Source organism: Gallinula chloropus (genome assembly GCF_964237585.1).
Source record: "Gallinula chloropus genome assembly, chromosome: 3".
Lineage (NCBI taxonomy): Eukaryota > Metazoa > Chordata > Aves > Gruiformes > Rallidae > Gallinula > Gallinula chloropus.
In genome coordinates this window covers 15,454,252-15,476,700 of record NC_140087.1, presented here as the reverse complement: position 1 = coordinate 15,476,700, position 22,449 = coordinate 15,454,252, and the positions used below count along the sequence as shown (strand labels likewise).

Here is a 22,449-nt window from a genome sequence, read left to right as displayed (position 1 = left end):
AGAGCACTCGACCACCAGCATGATTGTTAGCTATTTTCGGTAATTCTTTCAAGCAATTTTTGGCGATATATCCGTGGATATTTTTTAACCGATGCTTTGGGGGGCACTTCTCTTGACCACGCACTCCTTTCAAGTTTATTGTTTTTGGCATAAATGTAACGAGATGATTTATATTCATTTTTTTCCAGTGGAGTCAGAGGTCAGTACCTTTTAGCCCTTATCTTATTGAATACACTCCTGCTAATGATCGGAAGTCAAGCTATCTTACTGTTAATGTGGAGCAGCGAATGAAAACATAAACTAAATATAAAGAAACGGTGGGGTTTTTGCTTTTTTTTTAAATATCTACGGTCGGTAACAATTACCCCCCGGGCATATTTTCCCTGCCTTCCGCGTTCCCGAAGGAGCCCGGCTGTACTGGACGCCCGAACCGAGCTGAATCGTCCTTGCTAAGGGGTGAGAGGCTGGGGAAGGATACGGGACTGGAAACGAACTCTGAAGAAATGACAAACTTTAAGGAGTGCTTCCTGCCCTCCCTGTGTCTCCACAGACATCTTGCTCAGCTCCGGTGTCCCTTTCTGCTGCGCGACTGTTTATTTTCTCCCTCCTGCCCCGGACGGTACCGGCGGCCCGGGCCGTGTCAGTGCTGCGCTCCCGGCTCCCTCCTCACCTGCGCCGGGCTGCCCCCGCCACACGGCCTGCCCAGGGGCGGGGAGGCGGCTCTGAGACCCACACCCGGCGCCCTCGCTGCCTCCCGCGGGGCCTGCCGCACCCTCCTCACGCCGCGGGCAGCCCACCCCCACGCAGGGCGCCATCCCGATTTCGGTCGCGAGTGACCGCTCAGGGCTCCGCGGCGCTATTTCTCCCTCTCTCCCTCCTTCCCTCCTACAAGGGGAAGCGGGGAGGCGTAGCGCTTATGGTGGCAGCGGCCGCCAGGCTTTGCTGCCTCTCCCTCATGGCTCTCCTTCGTGGGAGGGCAGAGCCGGGCCGCCGGTGCGCCCGCCCCGCCTAGCCCCTGGATGCCTTTCGGGAGAGGTTTCCCAGCGGCCGCGAGCTCTGTGCGGCCGCGGTGTTTCCGCCCGCCTCTGCGGTGACCCGGCAGCGGCCCGCAGCGAGCGCCCCCCGTGCTGCCCTGCCGCGCCCTGCCTGGCCGACGCCAACGGGCGTGGGACCCGCAGCACCCCGCGCGCCGCGCCGGCCCTTGGCGCGAGCACGCCTGTGCGCGTCAGCGCAGGAAACTGCGCCTCACAAGCGCCCCCCGCCCCCTCCCCGCAGCGCCGCAGCCCCACGTCATGGAATCACCTGGGTTGGAAGAGACCCTTTAGATCCTCGAGTCCAACCACAGCCTAGTCACAGCACAACCCTGCCTAGTCTACCTCTAGGTCATGTCCTTAAGCGCTTCATCCGCACACCTTTTAAGTGAATACCTCCAGGGGTGGTGACCCCACCACCTCCCTGGGCAGCCTGTTCCCATGTTTGACAACCCTTTCAGTAAAGAAATTCTTCCTGATATCTAACCAAAATCTCCCCTGGTGCAACATGTCATGCTGTCTTGGCTCAGTGCTGGCCTGCTGTCCTGATTAGTGACCCTCACATGCGGCATGGCCCCAGAGAGGTGGTAGTGGTGGGCTAATGAGGTGGTGATGGGCTAACGTGGGCCGCTGGTGCTCGACCCTTCTGCTCCCTGTTTTGTTTCTTCATGTACATGGGGCTGTGAGCAGCCTGGTCTGGTGGAGGGTGTCCCTGCCCATGGCAGGGGGTTGGAACCAGGTGATCCTCGAGGTCCCTTCCAACCTAAACCGTTCTGTGAGTCTGTGATCTGCCTGTTGATGGACCTGTCCTCCTTGCCCCTGAGAGAGGCCTAAGCTTTATGAGGGGTGATGTGGAGGAAATGTCCTTTTTATGTTATGTGATGCACGTTGGCTTTTCTAGGTTGGATTTTGGTTACCGCCCTTCCAAACCGAGAGAAATGACAGTGCCCTTGTGGCGGGGACTTCACCCTAGAATGGGCTGGCTGTAGGGAAGCCAGGCAAGCTCCCTCATGATGAGGTGAATGTCCTCAGGCAGATGGCCTCCTCCAGGCCTCAGGTACAGCATGAGATCTGCGCTTAGGTAGGTTAGTGGAGCTGGAGCTGCTTCAGGCTTCTCCCAACCTCTTGCTATCACTCTAATCTCCTCGCCCAAGGCCTGGCTTTCATTAGCAAAGAAGTTATTTCATTAGTTGGGGAAAAATCTGTCAGCAGAAGTCTGTTTAAATTTCAGCACCCCAAAGAATAATGCTTAAAAGAGTGGGATCCATTCCACAGTCTGTTCTTACTATCAACCTGATAATTAAGAGGTCACAAATAGGCTTGTATCACTGCTTTGTTTCAGTGGAGGAAAGCAGCTTAACCCGTCTTGAGGACACACTTTGCTTTGAAATAACACATGCCGTTTCAGATGAAATCAATAGCAAGAGGAGCCTCCTCCTCTGCTGCACTGAAATTCTGTCTTTGGCCTCCCATCACCTCAGAGAATAGACTTGGTCAGGCCAAAAAGGAGGGGCTCAGGGTGTGAGGCTGCCTGACAGCTCTGGAGCTAGTGAGTGCTGCACTTGGTGTGTATCATAATCATCAGGATGCCTGCAGTTTTGTTGTAAGGCAAGGTGGGAAGCATTCCCTGCATGGAATTTAATTGGAGCTTTGCTCGTTTTAGTTTTGTCATACCTGTTGGTGTTTATGAGCCTAATTACATCTATGAGCATTATGGACTAAGCTGGGAGCAACCCGTCTGTTGCTTAACAGTTTCTGAATTGCTTGGGTGCTCTGCAAGCCCGTTGCAACTCTCCTCATCACCATTCCCCATGTGGTGAATAGATGGCTTATTGCAAGCACTGTATGAACTGAGTTTGTAACCATTTTCCTCCGAAGCGATGCGGAGGAGATGATGTCTCTGAGGAAGAACGCTGTGGGATCAATTGCTTACATTGGAAGGGGGCACAGGGAAACAGCGCCAGACTTGTAAACCTGAATCCAGTTTCAAGCTATTTCTGACTACGCTAAATCTATCACTGGGGGATGGGGGTGTTTCCCAAGGCTTGACATATGCCCACAATTAATATTTATTTTTTTTTATTTCGGGTTTGCCTCACTGTTGACATGTTTTGTCTAAACACTGAGTTCTGACTATTATTCACTGATGGTGGGACTCTGTTTACATAATGCGATGGCTGGATGTAACCAGCTGAAGCTAAAGCCTATTAAAAGGACAGTTTCCCTGCAGTGCCTCTCCTGAGGAGTGGCCATCCACTACTTGCAGCTGGAGGGAGGAAGCTCCAGGGCTTCCTTGCTCTGTGTAATTCCTGGCAGATTTAGCTTGTAGATGAACAAGGAACTGTCATTTCTTTGGTCTGGCAATCGCTTGGTGATGTTTATGCCACATTTCTGAAGTGTGCCAAAACCTTCAGAATGTACAGGAGTCTGGCTTTAATTCTGGCCTCAGCACAAAATGCTTCTGGTGTGTGGCCCAACCCAGCCACTTGTCAAAGCAGCCATACTGATGAGGGAGGAGAAGACTCAGAGTGTTGGGTCCTTGACTGCAATAATAAGCCTTAATTGCCCTAACCAGCCTCACCCATCAGCTCCACCCACACTCTTTGCCCTCAGTGCTTGCCTGAGCCAATTGTTGGGGTTTCTGGCTCCAGCAGCACTGCCTTTATGCCTGTACTTGGCTGGCCACCCTATTAATCTGGATGCTGACCCATGGTCTGATTTCCTAGCTTGAACTTGGACCTGCCTTGCAGCTGTGGACTTGCCTAATGACCTGGGCTCTAGACTGAGCCTGGCTGCCATCCTTATGCCAGCCTACTCTCCTCACTCAGGTACTGTGGGATGGGCCCTGGCTAGTGTGGCCCCTGCCCTTATAGCCTATCTATCATGCTTGGCTTGCAGTTCCCTGTCCAGTTCTCACAGCCCAGCCCTTGTTCTTTGCTGATGCTGGGCTGCCTCTATTCAGTTTAGGGCTCTGTTGACTCTCCTGCTTTCTCTCCAGTGCAAAGGCTTCTCTGTCTCTGGCCTGCTCATCTCTGCTTTTTTGTTTTTCTGTGGGTGGTCCCTGTCCCAGAAACTGTCACACGCTAGGGAGCTTCCTAAGAGGTGCCACAGGCCTCTCTGTGGGTGCAGGAGTCTACCTGCAGTTATGGGACCTTAGAAAACTCAGGCCTGGAGAGGGAAGTGTGTTGCATGGCACAGAGCTTTTCCTGATTTCCTGGCAGGGGTAAAACATTTGAGCTGGAGACAGGTAAAGAACAGTCAGAAATTTGATAAGATGATGGAATCGCCTAAGCTTGGGTGTAGTTCAACTGCCAAAGGGTAGGAAAGGAATGGATTAGAAAGGCTCAGGCTCCCTGCACCCAAAGCTTGCTTGCCATTTCCCCACATAGTGGGGCTAGGCAGGAAGTGCTGAGCGCCTTGGAGGGCTGGGGGACTCCACAGGGGCACAGGAATCTATCTACCCAGATCAGTTTACAAGGCTAGGCCCATACAATACAAGCTCTTGGGGGGCAAGGGCTGTGTTTATCTCCATACAGGGTTGATCACAATAGGATCCTATTTCTGTTTAGGGCTTCCAGATGCAATGTTAGTCAATGTCTATAATAAACAATAATATTAATAATAAGTATTAACATGCCAAGCTGCAAATCATTGACATAGTTTTCTAATATTGCTGGTTGCTTTCCAGTATTGTCCTCCAGTCTTACTGCAGCACATTGTATACAAAAGAATTGAAACCCAATAATTGGCATGTCAAGAAGGCATGGGTGCATTTTTTTTTCCTTCTAAAATTCATCTATTGAAACTGACATTGCAACAAGTGAGTTCGTTGGCCTAATAAACTCAGTATCTAGCATGAACACACCGTTCTATATACCAGGATGTTCATAATTAGGCTGGTAACGAGGTTGCTGTTGCATAGAATAACTAGTAGGAAAATGTTGAAAGTTAAGCATTAATGTGGGAGAAACATGTAGAAAAAATGTTAACAGAAGGCATCAGGTATGACATTTATTTTCACTCATGGGAAGACAGCTGTAAGGAAGACCAGCTATAATTTGTTTTCCCTGCTTTCCTGAATCTATAAAAAGTCTACAACGATTTTGTTCTGACCACAGTAATGTAGCTTTACGTTTGAACAGAAATATAGCTTTAAATTTAGATTTTAATTTCATGTCTGATTGCAGACATAGTAGAAACTTTACCCTAAAATAACATTTCTTCTATAGCCAGCTCCTTTTGTGCTACTGAAAGAAATAATAATGAGAAAGTATTCCAGCAGGAGGAGCTGGTTTAGAAGCAAATGGATTCCATGGCAACTCCTGACTCTACATGACACCTAATAACTAGCATTTATGTTGGAAATTGTCTGTGTTATCTTGTACCCCAGATCTGGTCTTCTTATAGGGTTTTCCCCTCATTTTGGAGAAAAAAAAAAAAACACACAGAAAAAAACCTGGTGGGTTTTGTTTGTTTGTTTATTTGTTTTAAATATAGCTCCAAGAATTAGTATGAAGTAAAATGAGTTTGTCTGCCTCAAATGTGTGCTTAGGCAAGCTGTTTTCAAATTAATGTAGTTAATTTAAGAAACTTATTTCAGAAATAGAATATTTGCTCATAAATGCATTGATCTGCCAAGGGAAGAGTTATATAGGATCAGAGCATTGGAACCACTTATTTGTTTAACATCATGAGAAAGCCAGATTCGACAGTTTGAAAGGTAATGTAAGAAGATCCAACTGAATCAAGCTGGTATCTCAGTTCTCACCATGCTGAATGCACTAGAGGAATCTCATCACGGGCAGTTGGAGGATAACCCAGTGCTGTGGGATAACCCAGTGCTGTGGGCATTCTGTTTGTGGTCAGTCAGCCAGTTTGACTCATTTATGATTTGAAGAATGTGGATTTATATCCTGTGCCATGATCCAACCTGGTGCATGTGTGGGGGCTGGCAACTGTTGCTGTTTGAGAGTGGAATATTTCAACTTGCTGTTTTATACCTAAATTGAAAAGAATCTGTTCTTAAACTGTCATGGGGTAAACAACCTGTGTCTATGACACAGTTTCAGTAGTACTTCATGACCCAGAGAGAGCATTAGCTGAAATTAACCCTGGAGATGAAATTTTCTGTAGACACTTTGTAGCCTTAAGTTGCTTAACTGGTTGCTTAAGGGCCTCAGATGGTAGAAGAGCATGTCCAGGCTTGGAAAAAAACCCCAACATGTCTCCTGTGGTCAAATGAAAGCTGATTTAGGTTTGTGCTGCTCATCCCTCTTCAGTGTGAGTGAAAGAATGAAAAAGTGTTGAAACCCCTTGGTTTTGTGATTGTTTGGCTGGATATAAGTGCAATATCAGACAGTGTTTGAAGATGCAGGTGAAGGGCGGCCAAGTGAAGAAGGTGGAAGACTCCAGGGATTTTATTGCTAGGTGATACTGGTAGAAAAATACATAGTGATAGCCCTTGAAGAGGCCTTTATCTTTCTGCCCAAGGGAGGGATTGCTTTTTTCCCCTCTTCCTGTTCATACAGACAAGACTGGCCTTGTTTATTACCTGTTGCTGAAAACATGGAGTGATCTTTTACCTACACTAAGCAGGTAGGTAGAAAATGTGAAAAAGAGTCTCAGTTTGGCTCATCTTTTACTGCAGCTCACAACGAGATGCTGGCATGGAGTTCCTTCAATGGAAAGCATGATCTGCTACAAAGACATTCGTGACTACTGCTTGGGATCAAAACCAAACTACTGCCAGAAGGGTTATAACAGGTCACATAACAAAGGTGATGGGGGTGTGTGTGTATGTGTGTGTGTATAACAGGCAAGGCCATAACCAGACTTTGAAACACAGTTTTAAGGTAAAGGCACAGAAGTGGAAATAAAGCAATGGAAAATAAAGGAAGCCCAGAGAAAGGTGCTCTGAGTAGCAGCCATAGTAAGAAAACAATTTTTTAACTGGTTTCTGTGCCTGTGTTTATTTTTATCTCCAAGAAAAAAGAAGGTACACCACAGAAATGATAAAGGAAAGGTACAAACAAAATAGAAGGAATGTTAGACAGATTGGGAAATTGGAATGGAAATGAGGTAAGGGCTGAAATGGAAGAGTGAACATAATTATGAGAAAGGAAGAAATAGGAAAAACAGATTTTTCAAACAGGGAATTACTTGTTTTATCCTTATTCCTGTATCTTATTACATTACTGTTTCTCATAGCCTGAAGTTTTATGGTTTGGAGAAGAGATGTCAGAAATGTCAGAATGGTGTCACATCGGTGATCTGTTCTGGAAAGGGATTTATACATGAAAAGGTAAGTGGCAGATAGAATGAAATAATGACTGTGGACAAAGTTATGGTGGGGATGTTTTTGGGTCTTTTTTTTTTTAATTGCAGGAAAATAAAGGGTATAAGTAGAGAAATGGAGCAGTGGAAGTTAATTTTAAAGGAGGTTGTCTTCTCCAGTTAAGTATAAACCAAGCACATAGACAGGGATCTGATTCCAATCAGTAATCTCTCTGCTCTTCCAAAAGATCAAAGTGACATTTCTCCTCTGAATGTTAGTTTTGGTGGTTTTCCTTCTTTCAGTAGTGGTGACAACAGTAACTGCTAACTTCAATGGCTCGTTACATTCATGTTAATAAGTAACACGTTCATGTTACTATATATCTATATTTATATATATTACATATATATGTAATATTCTATCAGGAGTCTATTTATTCTTCCTTCCCTGAGAAATGTTGACATAACTGACTTATTTTATTAATGCCACATGCTATACTTCCAAATGTAAGGATATAGACTGGTTTCTAATATGAGCTATTTAACATCAAGTTGACATGAGAGCTACAAGCATAGGCGTATAAAACAGAAAGAAGAGCATATATATAATTTATAAAATGAGGAGTATGTACTTCTTTAGGGATATAGCTAAGGAAGGATTTTTCAATAGCAAGATTCTCACCCCTAAAGGCACGCAGAGTGAAATTAAAGATGTGAGGTGCTGAAATTGCCCTGTCTGCTGAACATGGAAAAGCAGGTATCTCAAATGAGACTGGATAACTGCATATGAAGAAGGAAGCCCAGCACAGAGGTGGAACACAGAAATGTACCTTACATTTGGTATCTTACCTAAGAGTACAGGTGAGGTGCATTTCTGTTTAGGATATGTCACTTGGAATTTTTCCCTGAAAATAGAGGCTTGCTGTCTTTCAGAACGAGAGCTAGGACTTGTGCTTTCTTGTTTAAAAATCAGCTGTGTTCCACTATCCCATCTGCTCCATACAAAATTCCCTCTGCCAGTTCTTTTGTGTTCTGACTATGTTTTCCCCTAATGTGCCCTCATCACTGGGTGAAGGGTAGAGCTGTGCTTTTGTGGAAGCTCTGCCATCATGCCAAAATGATTTGGCGTAACCAAAGCAGGCAAGATTGTGCAGTAAAAACAAACAGGACTGTTGCCTCACAGCAGTCCTGTCTGTGTGACTCCAAGCTCTGCCCCTCCTTGGAGATGGGATTCTTCTCCTGTTTTTCTCATTAGGGATATTTTTTTCATCTAATTTTATTCAATTAGCAATTTTTCATGGTCATGAGTTCTTAGCCTGTTCCTGTAAAGTCAATGGTTCCTCAGAATTAAATAACTTTAGGACATTACCTACTCATCCAATTCAAGAAAATATGATTTATCCCTGTATTAGAAATGTTATAAAATCTGCAGCTGTTAATCTTTCAGCCCTAGGTCTGAGCAAAGGATTAGATAATACTAATGCTGCTGGCTACTCATCAAATCCTTTGAAAATAATAGCAGGAACTACATTTCACCTGCTAATAATACATGTTTTGAACGGATTCCATCCTCCGGTCTCTGAGGCAAAAGGAACAGAATTTAAACTTTAGCATATTTTTCGATCACTTAATCTCGAGATTTCTTTCCAGGTTCTGTTTGTTTCCTTAGCAGCACCCACACTTCCCAAAAGATTTTCACTGATTTGATTAAATTAATCCAGCTGTTCCCCAAGACTTTCAGACAAGTAAGTAGGTACTACGTGGCTTTTAAAATGAAGTGTTTGGAATTCTTGTCAGTATCCTCTCAGTGAGATTTTTCCTTTTTTATTTCACCTTTGCTAGAGTGTCCTAGCAATCCATACTGGCCTTTTATTTAAAATAAATGTAAAACAAATTCTGATGTTTCTTAAAGGTTTTGTTCCTTCAAGCTCTGCATCCTCTGAGGACCCCAGTCCTGGGAAAAGCCATCATTTCATGTTCTGTAACAATTTTCCACGGAGCTCTGGATGATATCTATGCCAAAGATAATGTACAATGACCTGCTTTTCTTTCTCCAAAAAGCTAAAGAGCAAAAACCTCAAACCCAAAAAACCCCAAACAGCCACAACATCAACAAAACGAAAACGTAATTATCTATTATTTTTATCGTATGATCATGCTTCATTCAACCTGCATAAAACAGATGTCATTTCTCCTACTCTAAGCACTTAAAGACTTTGAATGTCACTGCTGTAAGTCTCATTGCTTTGTGAATGGATGTAGTTCTAGGTTGGTAGCATTTCTTGGCTCTGTTAAGTGAATTTCTTGGTACTTGATTAAGTGAATTCATTGGGTAAATTCCTTTCCCATTACAAATTCTTTCATTCATAATTTTTCTATGTTTTAAAAACATAATTTAAGAGTCTTTTACCCAAATACCACTTAAAAAAAAAGACAAAAAGATTTTGTACATTCATTTAGTATACCATGATCTCTGGATAGTTTAGAGTGATTGATTCTAGCTGTGCTTAGAATAAGTAAAATCAAAGAATTTCATCTGGACATGTGGGTGATTTTATTCCGAGCTACAGTCTCTGGAAGGATAAACAGTCCTATCCTGAGACATTCTTTGTTTCAATTTAAACTCTTGGTGTACAAGCCAGAATATTTAATTTACATTTTTTCCCAACATGCCTCCCTCCGTTGGTAGCCATTTCTCAGTGAAACTCGGTGTTCTGCAAAGTGGATGTCTAAGTCAAGTCTTCAGGGTTACAATGGTGTCTCCTTCTTTTTCTTGTGCTTCCAGCTTGAGGTGTCAAACACTTTACAGACCAAAAAGTGTTGAGTGAGCTCTTATCAACTCACAAGCTTACTGGATAGGAATGCAGCAATCAGATGATGAATATAGCTGCAAGGAAAAAAACCCCAACTACTTTTTGAGCAAGTATTTTTCTGTTTTCTCCAAGTTTTAAACTGATTTCCAGACTTCTGGTAAGACTGGACAGGATGAAACAGCTATTGCAGTGCTCCTTGGGTATGTCACGTGCTGTGAAGCCAAAACCTGAGGACCACCAGCAGTCCTAGGGCAAAAAGTCCTTTACTGTTGCAGTCCAGCCACAAGTTATTGACGTGGAGTTCAAATAAATATTTAAAAAATCCAAACAATGGAATATCACAGAATCACTAGGTTGGAAAACACCTTTAAGATCGAGTCAAACTGTTCTAAAGATAATTATCTGTAGGTGGCCACGTGTATAGTTTACCAAAAGAAAGCAAAATTCGTTAGTGATAGTTTCAGAAGCTTTACCCAGCAGTGATGTCTTCTGAGTTCTCTTGACAAGTGTGGAGAGCAAGTATTTTCCTAATATCTGCAAAGGTGAGGGTGAAAGACACTTGCACATAGGAGTCAGCTAAAAATGTGAGATGCACAAAGGCGGGACTGGTACTTGGCTAAACGAGTACTGCACATATGGATATGGTCTGTAACTATTTCACTTTGAGCAGCTCTGAGCAGTTCATTACCAAGGAGAACTGAGAAATCTCTTCCAGGATTAGCTCGCTCCTGCTTTGAATCAAGTTACTTAGGATTAAAATCTAAAATTAAACTGGCATTTGCCTTAATCATAGAGGTAACTGTGATGCGTATTTTGCGCCTGTCTTACACGCTTAATAAGTAACATTGCATCATATTTTGAGTTTAACACAGTAAGGCCTTATGCAGTTTTTTGTGGACCTCAGCTTGCAGGAACCTAATCAGGGATCAGGACTTTTTCTGTACTATGTATCCTAGAAGTACCTTGAAAGTTCTACCTCGAAAGCTTTGTCCCAGTATAATGTGAGAGACCGCGTTGCTGTGTCAGCAGGGGTGGGATGGGACATGGCATAGCCATGCCAGAGAAACAGCAAGATGCTGTAACTGGGTAAACTGTTAAATAGTCATATATTTTTCTCTTGACAGAGCGTTGAACTATTTAATGTTGCATTTTAGATAGGGTAAAATAGCAAAAAAATCCCCAAACCCTTTAGGGATAAATCTTCCCTTGGCATGGGTGAATGAAATGGAGTTGTTGTAGTGATGGCAGAATCCTCTTGATGTCTTTTTCCAGCTCTCCCTTTAGTCATTGCAATCGTTGAGAAAATTAAATGAAGTTTAATTGCAGAATCTTCGCAGCTACAAAGATGACAGTTTATCAGAACCTGATATTACTGTGCTACTACTACAATGAGTAATTAGTCTCTAATTAGTTGGATTTGCTGACAAATACACAACGGGAACTCACTATGTGCTATTGGCATCTGAAACAATTTTATCCTGTTAGCCAGAAGAAAGTGCCACTGACAAGTCCCCAAGCCAAATTTCCCCACATTAGCACCACGTGGTAGAAACGGAGTTAGTGATTTCCATTCCAAGGTGCAAATCTGCCAGTGTGTGAAGACTGCTGCTTATCACATCTATGTAGAGATTTAAAGCATGGTTAGAAAAAGATGGTGATACTTTTTAGCCTCCCTTTTCTGCTGTTTTTCTTGCCAGTAATTAAGAAGTAGCATAATGCTGTAACTATTTGTACATGTATCATGTTATCGAGAGTGTGACTTGTCAGAAAAGCTCAACTCACCTCTGCTATCATTTCCCCAATTAGTGGGAATCTCCTTGCTGTGAGTGAGAACATTCAGCACAGAACACTTCCAATTCTTTGTTCCATTGTTTTTCTAGCATATGAACAGTACTTCTAGCCAATGCCTTTATTGATCTTCCTTTCCCCCCATGTTTTCATTTCTGTTATAAAATCTTGGTTCATGCACCTCTCCCCTGCCATCCCTGGTCAGTAAGATCTCTGTTTTATCATCTCATCTGTGTGAGCTTTGTCATTGTGCAACAGGATGTCACCAATTCTGGGTACTGACTTTCTGCAAGGAGAGATACGAGCCTTCTGTTTGGGATGCATGTTTTTATTGAGAGTCTTGGTAGGACAAGCCTAAGCTGTATGAAAAAAAGCACCAGTGAAGCCTAAAACACAGGCTTAGTGAAGCTTTTATGCTCTTCAGTTCTGGGCGAAGGTGGTTGTGATTGTCTAGGAATAGAGATGCAGAAGGAAGGCTTTCTGACTTGGGGAGTGCTGGATCCAAATCGCATGGAAGCGGTATGGAGCTCATTAGAAGATCTGAGTACGAGACATATTGTGAGCATATTTAATTGCAGGATGGCGTAATCACTGCAGAGAATCCTTTTCTATAGAGCTCGTTTCTTCCGTCTAGATTGAATCCTCTGTAGGAATTATTTATGCACAGGCTTAGTAGAAGCGGTCCGATTGCTTTCCAGAGAAGTTCCTTTAATTTAGAAGTTCCCTTCGCACACTTCATTCAAGCAGCTTAACCTCCCACTGCTACCAGTGTGTGACATTAATAACAAACTTGGTTAGTTCACTCCCCAGCTTTTGCAAATTGCCTCAGAAAAATGTGCGTCTAAATTTCTGCGGATGTGAGTCCTGGCACGGCCCGCCGCAGCGCAGCGCGCTCGGGGGAGACGCGTCACTTAAGCAGATATCTTTTTAAAAAGACAGGCAGGAATCAAACTTACCTGACAGAACAGGCACAGAGTTTAAGTAGAAATGGAGTGACCACTGTCAGCAGCAGGCCTGCTCACCTTTTTGTAGCTCACACGCCTCACTGGGCACTCTACGGAATCCAGAGCTTTTTTCAGAAAATACTTCTTGTGAAGGGGAATTCTGCCTTCTCATAGAATAGTTTGCACTGTGTTATGGCTGAGAGAGTTTTGAACACATATGGTTCTTCTGACTTATAGCATGGGCTTGATTAGCTAATTAAGCTCGAGTACGTAGGTGTGCACCCCGTCATATTGACATGGGGATAGCAGAAGTGACACAGGACCTTTGGAAGACGTGGGCTTCTGGTGTGGCAGCTTCACATGCTGGCGTGGTGATTTTAACGTGCATTAGACGCAGTTAAGCAACTGGATTGGTTAGCTATGACTAAACGAGTACTAGGGGCTCAACTTTTTTACATAAATGTGGATACCTAGTGCCATTTCAAAATGCCTTGGGTTACTTGAGGCATCCACAGAGAGCGGCAGGTCCAACAGCATGCTGTTTTGGATCTGATAGCCCTCTACAGATGGTACACGTTCTGGCACAGAGTGGAGCAACTGAGTGAGATTTTTGCATAAGGCACTAAATACCTACGTGTAAGCAACTAAGTCAAGGTCAAAATTGTGCATTTCATATGAGATGTAAAGCACACTTAGATGGATGGGTGGCTTCTTTTTACACCTGTGGCTTGGTTTTCTAGTTACAGAGTTGTACAGATTTCCCACCCCCCTTGGCATTAATTCAGGCTTTTTTTAATGGATACTGTTAGGGTATGAGGAAATAAACAACAAAAAAAGATTTTCTTGTCCTGCAAAACTTACTTTGTCCTGGTTCAGTACTTACTACATAGGCCAGAATAGTGTCCATACCACATCTTAGAGAGGTGAGCTTAAAAAAATTCCTCCTGTGATAATTTACTGCCACTAATTGGCTGTCTCTGAACAGGGGTAATTGATTGTAAGGTTTCCAGGTAGCAGAAGGAGGAAAGGGGAAGTCTACTTTAAATGGGAGGGGTGGAGGCAAAAGGGTGATGGTATATTGGCCCTATTGAAGGCTGTGGTATATTGGCCTCTTCATAGAGAAGCGATGCCTGTTGGATGAGTTAATCAAATTGTCTTTAAACTTTCACAGCCTCTTTTTCTTGAGGGAAGGGCACAAGGATTTGGGCTGTATCATGCAAAAGCAGGTGCACATGGGACACTGTCTTCGCTTTGTAAGTGCCCCTCGGAATTAGGAAGCTGAATGACAGAATTTACCTTTCTTTAAATGCAGCCTGTTCCATGAATGTTCAAGTCCTGTACTCGGCTCCAGGACGGAGGCTGATGAGAGACTTCCTGAAGTTTCCTTCAGGATGACCATCTAGAGATGGTCTGTAGGGGCAATCTGATGATGAGGAATTTTGGGTCAGTGGCATAAAAAAACTGAATTCATTGGGGTGAAATCAGGTGAAATTCAAAGCTTCAATCTCCAACAGAAGAGAAAGCCCTGCAATAGTGCGGGTGGCTTTGTGGTGCCACCGTGATATATTCTGGATCTGGGCTTGGAACCAAAGCCTTAAGTAAGGTTCTAGATAACAGATCACGTTGTAAGAGCTCCTTCAGAAGAGGTGTGGGGTGGTTGTACATACCCACCCCATACAAACCTCCTCTAGCTTGTGGTGAACATTGCTGCCATGCTGTTGGCAGATGAGGGGAGGGTTAATAGGGAAAGGGCAAAGTCACATAGAGGGACTTAAAATACACAAGGTGTGTGTTGGAGTTGTTGCAAAACCCCTAAAAACCTGCTTGCAAACTGGAATGAGAAACTTAATGTAAAAAAAAAATCAGTATTTACTGTTAATTTGATTATTTATCCATAATGGTTATAATGACATCACCAAAGTATTTATTGTTATTTTTTTAAAATGGTATGTTGTGTTTGATTTTCATACTTTCGTTAGACTTTCCACTGTTAGATACCTCTGGATTGAACATATTGATTGTTCCCTTCTAAGCAGCTGTTTCAAATGCATCAGAATTCCTTCTCGTATTTTTCAGATAAATACCAATTCTAATCAATTTATTTAAATTGACTTTATATGACTTCAAGTTTTGTCTTCATGAATCCAATACTTTTATATATATATGTATATATAAAAATTTCAAATATCTTATTTAGAAATTTCACCAAGCTATTTCTCAAAACAATTAATGTGCTAGGAAATTCAAGGCAATATTTCCAACCCAAGGCACAAATGGTACAAATGACATTACAGAACCTCTTTAATTGATTAACACAGAATACTGAAGCTATTGTCTGCTGCTCCGCAGTCAGTTTTGTGATGTGCATTTACAAAACAACAAGAGCTAGCGTCACTGTGTTGGTATGTTGTTTGACTGTGGCATAGCTCTTCTTTCCTAATTAATTAAAATTGTTGAGGGACAATATATTGCTTTAGCCAAGAATTTTCCCAAAGAAAGGACATAGTTTCTGTGAAAATGTACTTGCAGATTAGAGAAAACAATCCTGTTACAAATGGGCGTGGGACTAAGTAAACGTTGTGTATAACCAGAGTGTTGCCTACCTATTTGAAATATATCTGTTTCCAGTGTGATGCAACGCCGTATGATACTGATACGGGTCTACAGGGCAAAGGTGGCAGCTGGTTCATCTAGAAGGTGCAAATACAGTAACTACTTTTTGTTTTATTGTCCTGTTTTCTTGGGCAATTAAAGTCATCTGGTGATGTGAAGGTGTCTGCAAACACTGGAAAACAGAAATGGTTACTTTAAAAACCTTTATCATAATTTAGAAGTGCCAGCTATTTATGAAATAAATTAATGTTCAACTATTGACCCTCTGAAATCAGCACAATGTAGTGCTGCCAGGAGGTCTAGGGAGGCGATTAGCACTGGTGAGGTCACACTTGTCCTATTTGGGGCTCCCCAGTTCAAGAGAGACATGGACACACTGGAGAGAGTCCAGCAAAGGGCCACAAAGATGATGATGGGTCTGGAGCTTCTCTCCTTGGAGGAAAGGCTGAGAGAGCTGGGGCTGTTCAGCCTGGAGCAGAGAAGGCTCAGGGGGATCTTGTTGATGTATAGAAATACCTGAAGGGAGGGTGTCAAGAGGGCAGAGCTGGGCTTTTTGGATTTTTTCAGCAGTGTCCAGTGACAGGACTGGATATGGTGGGTCCAAACTGAAACACAGGAGGTCATGTCTGAACATTAGGAGACATATTTACTGTGATGTTGGAGGTTGCAGAGAGAGTCTCCATCCTTGGAGATATTAAAAAGCCCTCTGGAGAGACAGTCCTGGGCAACCAGCTCTAGATGGCCCTCCTTGAGGAGGAGGGTTAGACCAGATGATCTCCAGAGCTCCCTTCAAGCCTCGGCCATTCTGTGATTCGATGCGGCTACAGCACCACCAGTGTCTGGGTTTTTTTTGTTTTTCAGGGAAGCTTTCAGGCAACAGCTCTGCTGTATGTGGTGAAACACAATGGAAGTGCTAGCAAAACGATCCCTCAGAGAGGCAACACTTAGCAGCTAAATGCAGAGCTGAACAAGTTCAAATGTTAACGTTCAGTTTAAGCTCTATCGACCTGAGTGAAGATGCAAGGTGTTTCTGCAGTATGTTGCCTCAGAGCTCTCGCCCAGCATCTTGAAACCCCTTAAGGGTGAGAAGAGGACTGACCTCAGGACATGTTGCTCTGCAGTCTGTACTGTGCAGGAGACAGGTGCTGCGACCTTCTCCCTTTGCATTTATGTCTCGCAGGTGGAAGTGCCTCTGTGGTACTGTCACCAAGCTGGGCATCTTTTGGATGCTACCTATTGTCTGGCAGAACTCCTTGCTCACCAAGGTGGCTGTTGTAAACCATATTTTTGGAGCCTCGCCCTCCCTTATTTACAGAATGTAATTCACTTTAACACCAGACCCTAGGACAGGACACCTGATTTCATCTGCCTTCAGAATTCAGGAACAAACACTAAAGAAACTGTAAATATATCATAGATGTGTATGGTGTGTATATATGTATGTATGTCCATGTAAAGAGCAAACTTGAATGATGATCAATATAAACTGCAGTATTTTATATAATTTAGCATGTCCTTATGACCAGATTTACTGCATATGTAATTAATATAAATTTGTGAATTTTTTTCCTTTATGTTATCGCTTTCAAAATGTAGTATGTGTAAGAGGAGGGTTTTGACCTGGGGGTGTTGGTTGACTGCAGGGTGAATATGAGCCAGCAGTGTGCCCAGGTGGCCAAGAAGGCCAATGGCAGCTTGGCTTGTGTCAAAAACGGTGTGGCCAGTAGGTCTAGGGAAGTAATTGTGCCCCTGTACTCGGCATTGGTGAGGCCACACCTTGAGTACTGTGTGCAGTTCTGGGCTCCTCAACATAAGAAGGAAATCAAGGTCCTCGAGCGAGTGCAGAGAAGGGCAACCAGGCTGGGGAAGGGGCTGGAGGGCAAAGCCTGTTAGGAGTGGCTGAGGGAGCTGAGGCTGTTTAGCCTGGAGAAGAGGAGGCTGAGGGGAGACCTTATCACCACCTACAACTACCTGAAGGGAGGATGTATAGAGGTGGGTGATGGTCTCTTCAGCCAGGTGACAGGAGATAGGACAAGGGGAAATGGCATGAAGCTGTGCCAGGGCAGGTTTAGATTGGACATTAAAAAAAAAAGTTTTTTACTGAAAGAGTTGTCAAGGCCTGGAACAGGCTGCCCTGGGATGTGGTTGAGTCACCTTCCCTGGATGTGTTCAAAAAAAGGGTAGATGAGGTACTTAGGGATATGGTTTAGCTTAGGATGGGAATGGTTGGATTTGATGATCTTCAAAGGTCTTTTCCAACCTTGTGATTCTGTGATCTCATATTCTACACTGAAAAACCTCACGCAAAACATTCTTCTGGGCATATTTTTATTAAACATGAAATATAACACATCCATTGATATTTTTCAGCAGCTCTTGGATCGAATTCCGTTTTTTTCCCTATAAATTAAAAAAGTTGGCTATTTAAACTACATTGATGTATAGGCTACAGAACACTTTTCAAAATGAAGACTATAGCCCTAAGTTTGCGCAAATTACAGTATCTTTTAGTCTTTTATTTTGATGTGTCAAAATTCACTTAACAATAGAACTTCTGAAAGAAGAGAGATGAAACAAGAAAAGACAAATCTTTTATAAAGGAGTAAGGCCACTGTGGGTAACTCTGTGGTACCAGAGCCAATACAGTAGTCACTTGCAATTTCCTAGTTGTCTTGAGGTTTGAAGTTGGTTCCACTAAGGCAAACACATTTTCGGATGTTTTTGGATGTCCAGAATGACCCAATGTCTCCACTGCAAGGCCAGTTCTTTTGAATGGACTGCTCAGATCACCTTACTTCAGAGCCAGGTGACTCATAGCATCAGACACCTCTGTTGTGACTTGCGCTGAAGGACTGGCAGGGATAATGTTCAGGTAAATATCGTACTGTTGGTCCATGCCAAGGTAACTGTCACTCATGAGATACAAGGTGTAGATACACCTAACAAGTAAAAAGAAGAATCATTAGTTTGGAAATTAGGTCTTCACTATTTGAAAAAGATAATCTCTAAGAGACCTTATTTTTAAAATTTTACATACTTTCCAGGAGTTTCTGGAGTAAAAAAAGCAACGGAAACAGTATTTCGATTTCTGACATATCCAGTTCTCTTCAGGGCGATGAGTTCTTTTTTATCAACTTCTCCCAGTATCAAAAACCATCCTTCATCTTTAACTTTGGGGAACCGAGGAGCCATGGCTTTACTGTCTTGCTTTCCCTGTTAAGGAAAAAGAAACAGTCCAGTGAAACCAGAAATCACCTTTCCAAAATGCCTTTTTCCTCACAATGAAAGACATCTCAAAAACACAGTGTCGTGAATTTTTAGGTAAGACTGCAATTTAGACTAAAATATTTTAATTTTTTTCCAGATAAAGGATTTTAAGAAATAATAAAATCTCAGCCCGCAGAGGACCCCCCCAAATACAAGATACTATCCCACTCACTTCCTGTGTAAGCTATTAAAACTTCAATGGAAACACTGTTCCCTACTTGTAATTTAATGTGTTCCCAATGGGCTAATTGTAAACTTTGTGTCTTCAAATAAAGCTAAACAATATTGTTCTAGCTTACTGTAAAGACAAAACCAGTGCCTGAAGCCTTTACTTGAGGTTGAAAGACTGTTTCAGCGGTTCTTTAAGACAGTGACTTTGCTGCTGAAAGCTGAAGATGCAATGGTGTGCACTCAATTGGAATTTGTTTCATGTTCCGCAGATGGAAAGGTTTTACCGAAGATTTGTACATAAGAAAAAGCACTACCAGAGCAACACAGCTTCAGTTTGATCCAGCTGCTTCTTACAAAAGAGGGATCAAATTCTGGGAGAGGTTTGTAAAAACAGGGATCACTGCATGAAATGCTCCTGCTCCCTTCTTTTCAGTGGCTTCTGGTTAGGAAAGGTCTCTCTTGGCAGCTGGCCGGGCAAATGGAATGACTTCTGGAGGAACTGTGACCCTTTTTCCTTCCTACAAATGAGACAGTCTCCCCTTGACGCTACAGTGAACCCAAGCCTGCTGCAGCCAGGGCAGGAAGTCTTTTGGGAAAAAATACTTTCCAAATATAATTCTTTAACTCACATGAGTTAACTTCAGGACTTACAACTGCATGTATGTTTGGCCCCTGTTACTTTTATCAAAATGAAGTTGTCTTAAGAGTCAGCTAAAATTATTCTCTGCTTGTATCTTGAACTCTTCTTTGTATCTTGACAATGATGCTGGTAGTTATTCTTAGTTGTTTGATAAGTTTGAAAAAATCATTAGCAAAACTATAATCATGGTGATCCATATGCCACTCATGGCACGCAGATGACAAAAAATGCATCTATCATTAAGAGTGTATATGAGTAGAAACATATTTGTAGGTATGGGTCTGGTATGGAACTTGGAGGTAGAGGGGAATATAACAGGGAAGCTTACAAACTGCTTTGGGGAAGCAGGATATCCAAGAGTATGAGATGGAGGAGTTCCGTGTCCAGAATGTAAATACTGCCTGCAAAGTTTTTATCACTACTGTTACTGCTAGAGTACCCAAACAAAGGAAATTTAAGAGTTTCTGGTTTGTAAAAAATGAGTGAACTTTTTTCATGGACTTGAGTTGCTCTAGGATTTTACCTTAAGAATCTATTTATTATCCTATTGCCACCAAAGGGGTTGGAACTACATTTTTAACGTCCCTTCTAACCCAAAGTGTTCTAGCATTCTAACCTGAAAAGCTATTTGTTTCATTGTTAACACAGAAGAGGCTTCGAAAGTGTTTATAATTTACATAATATAATACCATACATAACCCTTACATTATGCCATAACCTGTTACGCTGCCTAAAGCATTATTGATAACATAAATGGATTATTGGAAACTTGTGTGCTTGGAAAGGAAACGATAAACTCATCTACCTGGTACCCCATCTGGGTTCTCTGCAGTTTTATCTGGAGCACATACTCTCGATCAGCATGTAGTTTGATCCATCTTCTGTCGTCTCGCGAGTCTGTTGTCAAAGTAGGAACAGGCACTTCGTTCTCTGGCTGAACTGGGTCATCCCAACAGCCCTTAATGCTCAGGGTGACGTTCAGAACTGGCAAACGGCACAAGAAATTCCAAGCCTGTATAAAAAAAACCAAACCCAGATCCCTGTGGATTACAAGACAATCTATACAGTCATTGTCACGGTGACAGTAACGATTCAATGTGCAGTCCACATTTCTATACGAATAAGACTATTATGTATTAGAATATCATACATAATCGCACGACTCTCAATCATAAGCATAAAATATTTTTCATTAACCTCTTACTCTACTTTCTTCTAAGCAAATAAAACAAACCTGAAACTCCTCAAGCACGTTACACATGCCTCACTAAGATTACTGATGTCTGAACACAGGAAAAATTCCTCACCACTCCCGATTAAAGTATTTTTTCTCTATAAGCCACTTAAAAACTAGTATAATTAAGTTTTAAATTAAACTTCCTTAGCATAATCCGTAAAGAACAAGTCACTGCAGTGCTAATTAGCAATGGGCAAACCTCAGAGAGTTCAGAGGATCAGTTCAGATAATTAACCAAAAGTTCAACTGCATATCTAAAGTTATCCCTATTTTTTTTTTTTTAGGTTTTCTTGCATCAATCTTCATGAACCCTTCTTCTTACTGGCCTCCTGAGGAATCTGAAGTCTCTGTGGTTTCTCATGAACTGCAACAGGCCCTCACCTTTCTTTCAGTACAGAGAATTGTTGTTAGAGGTGTACAACTTGTGCAGCTGAACATGACCCTCTTAAAGAGGCACCCTGAAAACGCAGCCCCATGAGTTTTGGTCCCCATCAGACAAGGAAAAGCAGCTCTGAGAAGTTGCGACAAACACAGAGGGGTGTAACACTAGTCTTTCACTTAGTAAAAACAAAATAAGTGTGTTCACTCAATACAGTTTGTTATGAAGAAGAAATGGAAAAATGGGCTGAGGAATGGAGGCAGTGATTTGTGGCCGCGCTATGGCTGGGAAAGATAGATGAGGCTGGCACAGGAAGAAAACCAAACAGAAAAACCAAGACCCACCCTCTGTCCTGCCCTCCTTCCCCTCCACCCCCAAAACAAAATAGGAATCAGCACTTCACCCATGTTTTCAAAGGAGCCCTATGAAAAGCTAGAGGGTGGGAAGGAGAAAAGGGAAAGAATATTCCTCTTGGTAAAGAGCCAGCAGCTGTCAAAATGGGAACTTGCGGGAATGAAGAGTGCAGACATAGTTGTGTGGGCACTACTGGCATGGAGCAGAAATGTTTCATCTGGAAAATGACTGACATTTATTTTGTTTTTCATGCATTGGTTTGACCATCTCGTGTTTCAACAAAATCTACTTTCACTTAGACTGTGCTTGATGTGCCTCTGATTGCTTTTTCTGTGCTAGAAGATCTAGAGCCCTAAGAAAAGCTCAGTTTGCTTTTTGGAGACATTACTGCCATGACTGATGCCGACAGTAATGGTGTATGTTAACATGTAACTGGGGATACAGCAGCCAGGGTAAGCAGGCTGACGATAGCACTGCCATAGGAAGAGGCAGTGACATCCTTCCCTGCAGCTAGCAGTCCCTCTCTACATCCCCCCTACGTTGGCACTACGGTGGCTGTGATTACACAGCTAGATGATCAGCCCGCTCATCATTTTGGTGACAGCATGAACTTAGATCAGCTTAAAGCTGGCTGTGGAAGCACACTCTCTAATCCCGTGAGTACTCTGAATAAGCATGAACCTTCAGGGCCACTGAAAGAAGTGGTCCAGCCTCCTCCCTGCTGACACAAGCATTCATGTAGCCACTTGGCTATGGGCCATTCTGACTGTCAGCGAGAGGGCTGATGTGATGCCTCCTCCCCTCGTCCTCAGATGCTCGTTCCCACCTCCTCATGGAACCAGCCACGGCGTCTGTGCAGCTGTGCAGTGAGCTGGGTCAGGAGAGGTGAAAATGGCACAGGGAGGGCAGGGCTGCCCACTTAGGCTGCAGTGCTGACAT

General features: G+C 43.0%; 1 protein-coding gene across 1 annotated transcript in view; it reads right to left on the bottom strand.

Moving 5' to 3' along the window:
* Positions 1-17,779: 17,779 nt before the first annotated feature.
* ASCC3 (activating signal cointegrator 1 complex subunit 3) overlaps positions 17,780-22,449 on the bottom strand; it is a gene marked incomplete at its 5' end in the record, with an annotated part of 249,988 nt that continues 245,318 nt past the window's right edge. Inside the window, 3 exons of the mRNA XM_084261793.1 lie at positions 17,780-18,401; positions 18,500-18,675; positions 20,346-20,552. Of these exons, the coding sequence (XP_084117919.1) occupies positions 18,254-18,401; positions 18,500-18,675; positions 20,346-20,552 (531 nt within the window). The 3' untranslated portion in view covers positions 17,780-18,253. The remainder of the gene's footprint in view (positions 18,402-18,499; positions 18,676-20,345; positions 20,553-22,449) is intronic.